At 35.5% G+C, this 3,544-nt stretch overlaps 3 protein-coding genes across 3 annotated transcripts in view; 2 read left to right on the top strand and 1 right to left on the bottom strand.

The window, feature by feature from the left end:
- The window catches only part of SPOG_04992 (NAPDH dehydrogenase old yellow enzyme), a gene marked incomplete at both ends in the record, with an annotated part of 1,800 nt that extends 1,039 nt beyond the window's left edge, over positions 1–761 (top strand). The window contains one exon of the mRNA XM_013170576.1: positions 16–761. Within this exon, the coding sequence (XP_013026030.1) occupies positions 16–761 (746 nt within the window). The remainder of the gene's footprint in view (positions 1–15) is intronic.
- A 782-nt stretch (positions 762–1,543) lies between these two features.
- Positions 1,544–2,190, bottom strand: SPOG_04993 (glutathione S-transferase Gst2; the record flags this gene model as incomplete). Its single annotated transcript, XM_013170575.1, has 3 exons — positions 1,544–1,904; positions 1,949–2,096; positions 2,157–2,190. The coding sequence occupies 3 exons, from the start codon at positions 2,188–2,190 to the stop codon at positions 1,544–1,546; spliced, it is 543 nt and encodes a 180-aa protein (XP_013026029.1).
- Positions 2,191–2,575: 385 nt separating this feature from the next.
- On the top strand, positions 2,576–3,088 carry SPOG_04994 (uncharacterized protein). The gene is made up of 2 exons (XM_013170574.1): positions 2,576–2,714; positions 2,804–3,088. Exons 1-2 carry the CDS (start codon positions 2,599–2,601, stop codon positions 2,958–2,960), a joined length of 273 nt encoding a protein of 90 aa, XP_013026028.1. The 5' UTR covers positions 2,576–2,598; the 3' UTR covers positions 2,961–3,088.
- Positions 3,089–3,544: the final 456 nt, after the last annotated feature.

Here is a 3,544-nt window from a genome sequence, read left to right as displayed (position 1 = left end):
CATTGACTGAAGAAGAAATCAAGGGCATTATTTATGAAGATTACAAGAATGCAGCAATCAATGCTATGGAAGCTGGATTTGATTACGTGGAAATTCATAGTGCACATGGATACATGCTTGATCAATTCCTACAGCCCGCTACGAATCAAAGAACAGATAACTATGGTGGCTCTATTGAAAAACGCGCAAGAATCGTTCTTGAAATTATTGACCTCTTAAGTGACACAATCGGCGCTGAAAAGCTTGCAATCAGATTGTCTCCTTGGGCTAAATTCCAAGGAATGAAAGCTGAAGAAGATACTGTACATCCTATTACGACATTTAGTTATATTGTAAATGAGCTTCAGAAGCGTGCAAACAATGGTAAGCAGCTTGCTTATCTTTCCCTTGTGGAACCTAGGGTCCAAGGAATTTTTGATGTCAACGCATCTGACATTGTTGGTTCCAACGACTTTATCAAGAAATTGTGGAAAGGAGCCATTTTGCATAGTGGTAATTATACTTATGACAGTCCTGAGTTTAAGTTATTGAAGGCTGATGTTAATGTTGACAACCGTACTATGATTGGATTCTCGAGATATTTTACATCAAATCCAGATTTAATTGAGAGATTAAAGAAAGGTCTTGAGCTTACTCCTTACGTTCGTTCTTTGTTCTATGCTACTAACAACTATGGTTATAACACTTTCGCAAATTATGGCAAGGAATTGCAATTTGATCTCAAAGCAGAAGAAAAGAGACGTCCCGTTTCTTTGATCTGAAATTCGTGTTTATGACGACATGACATGTGGAAAGGCTATTTAATACATCGGTTTGAGTAGTATGGTAATCAATGTTGCCTTTCGATTCTTAATGCTTTACATAGATAAAAAGAAAGTTATGCTAAGCTACCGAGCAAACTGTGGTAACAATTATATTTTGCTTTCGTAGTGAAGTCAACTGGTTGGCAAATTATTTTTTAAATGTAACCTTAATATTATGCTTTTTGGAAGAGAGGATAAATAGCAAATGTTAGTTGATAATTAAGTATGCTATAGTAAAGATATATTATCTTCCTTGCAATCCTTTTCGAAACACATTGTCATTCAGAATCTTTAGATCGGAAGATTTGACTGATCAGGCTAAATCCTTTCATATAGTTAATCAGTTCCCTGGATCTATTACTATTCTTTTACATAGTACTTTGTTGCTCAGTATAAATATACAATTCCGTAACTGTACTTATTACTTCCACTCGAACGTGTGAGATTTCTCCCATATTAATAACAAATTCGCTGCTTGTTTATGTCAACTCACTTGGGATTTCCTTAAACCGTTTTTAGTGGAACCCCCCTTAAAAATAAGCACATTTCCATACATTTAATAATTACGTCCCTCCCGTTATATATCGAAAGCGAAAAGTAAAACAAGGCTGTTCATTAATATCCATATGTTGTAATTTTACGTTATTATATTGTTAGAATACTGTGGAATACTAGAGTATTGAAAAACACGCTTGCTATTAAAAAGAAGGATAGCTGATGAAGCATGCCTCCTAAGTGCCTTATTGTTGACGAGATTGTTCCCATTCCTTCAGGGTGGCAGCAACAGCAGGACGTTCCGTAAGACTTTGATGCCAAGCATAGGTCTTGGGAAACTCCTTTTCGAAATCCAATTGTGGAAGATCTTCTTTGAATTCATGCCTTCCTTTTCCAAAAAGCGGAGGTAGCATACTGTTCCAGTTAATAAAAGCCACGTCGGCGATTGTGTACTTGTCAGCAACGAGATAGTCCTTGTCTTGGAGAATTCTTTCTAAAACACCGAGCACACGCTTTGTTTCGTTTCTGTATCTAGTAACGGCCGACGCAACAGGTTCTGGATGAAAAAAGTTTAACCAGCCTGCTTGTCCCCAAATGGCACCCTGTCTGGATGATCATGAGGTAAAGAAATCTTTCTTTCCTTGTCAAACTTGTCTGTCAAGTATGCCAAAATAGCATCCGACTCCCAAATCGCATAATCATTTTTTTGATGATCAATTAATGTAGGAACTCTACCATTAGGGTTGTAATCAAGATGTTGTTCGTTTTTTTTCTCATTTTTTCCAACATCGTAAAGTACTGTTTTGTATGAAAGGTTTCATTCTTTCAAAGCGATGACTACTTTCCAAGGATTTGGACTTCCTCTGCAAGAAAAGAGAGTAAGCTGTGTCATTTTCCTGACAATGTTGGATGTACTTAGCAAATTTGCTTTCCTTATATTACTTTTATTTTATCCTAATCAGAGGTGTCTGTATTCATGTTTGCTGACTAAAACGATGGTGTTGTAAGCACAGAAACGATTGAGTATATTTTTCGGCTACATTGTTCATCGAACCAAATGAAATAGTACAACTCCACATCGCGTGTCCATACAGATCATATATTATGTATTATGAGCTTAGATATAGATATCAGATTAGATATTAGATATTAGATTAGATATTATTAATAGTGACAACGCGGACGTTTTGATCATATTTATTCTCGAAGCAAAATATTGCAATCGAGTCATTTTTAGCGCTTTCTTTCAGCAATGATCAGATGAAATTTGAATTGCGACATGTGATTTGAGTATAAAAAGATGGGACATTTTCGTTGTGAATTTATATTCCATCAAAGTCATCCTTCTTTATTACAATACATTTTCACATCTTTTTTTATTTTCATTCATAATTCTGCAGAACAAAAAATGTGCACGTATTTGATTAGCCTTATATTGATGGCTCTGGGAGTTTCTTTTACTTATTCTCATGGATTGTAATGCAGAAGGTGACGCTGTAAAATAGCGTTTCGGTTGCTGCTATCAAGAGAGCAACACCCAAACCTATTGGTGAAGGTGATACCGAAGGTGCTGTCCGGGGTTCTGGTTTCAAACGGGACAATACCTTTGCTGCATCTATTATAAAAGATGATACTGGAGCTAGTGCCACTGATGCTATATAGAAGAGGGACAATGCCACGTCCCTACTTTCACTTCTAGTTCAGGTGCAATTGTTCTTATATAAATACCATATAAATGATAAGTGACACCAATAGCGCTAGTTACTTTATGAATAACCATGCCGCTTTACATCCTGGTTGAATGCAATGCAAGTAGAGCTGTTTTTTCTCTAGGTAGGGTAAAGATTTTGTTTCCTTCAGACAACGTCGCTTTCCTCTTTTTTCTCTGTTTAAAAATGGTCTACCTTATTTTCTATACCCTTCTTGTTTTTATAGTTTTTCCAAATTGTCTTTTTCCTAAATTTTGCTATTTATAGACAGATTTTTCGAATATAGTAATATCTCTTCCTTTAGTCTTACAACATTTGCCAATTTTTAGCAATATGTTCTTAGGATAGTATATTTTAATATGTACCTATCGTGTCGTGACAATGGCATTACTACGTATGTTTTGAATCACCATTTAGTAGTACATTACGCAAGTGGCAGTCAGTAAATGATTAACCATGAGTTTATTGAAGAAGCAATTTAGATTATAGACTAAAATGAATAATGAGTAAATATGACCATCAATTCCTATCAATATG

This window comes from Schizosaccharomyces cryophilus (genome assembly GCF_000004155.1).
Source record: "Schizosaccharomyces cryophilus OY26 unplaced genomic scaffold supercont4.14, whole genome shotgun sequence".
Taxonomy (NCBI): Eukaryota; Fungi; Ascomycota; class Schizosaccharomycetes; order Schizosaccharomycetales; family Schizosaccharomycetaceae; genus Schizosaccharomyces; species Schizosaccharomyces cryophilus.
Note: the sequence above shows the minus strand (reverse complement) of the source record. Positions and strands in the feature narration are given on the sequence as shown.

Excerpts from the sequence above, each read along its gene's own strand:
- SPOG_04994 (XM_013170574.1), top strand. The coding sequence starts at position 2,599 with ATGGGACATTTTCGTTGTGAATTTATATTCCATCAAAGTCATCCTTCT. Across the intron at positions 2,715-2,803 it reads GCAGAACAAAAAATGTGCAC|CGTTTCGGTTGCTGCTATCA; the intron begins GTATTTGATTAG and ends GCTGTAAAATAG.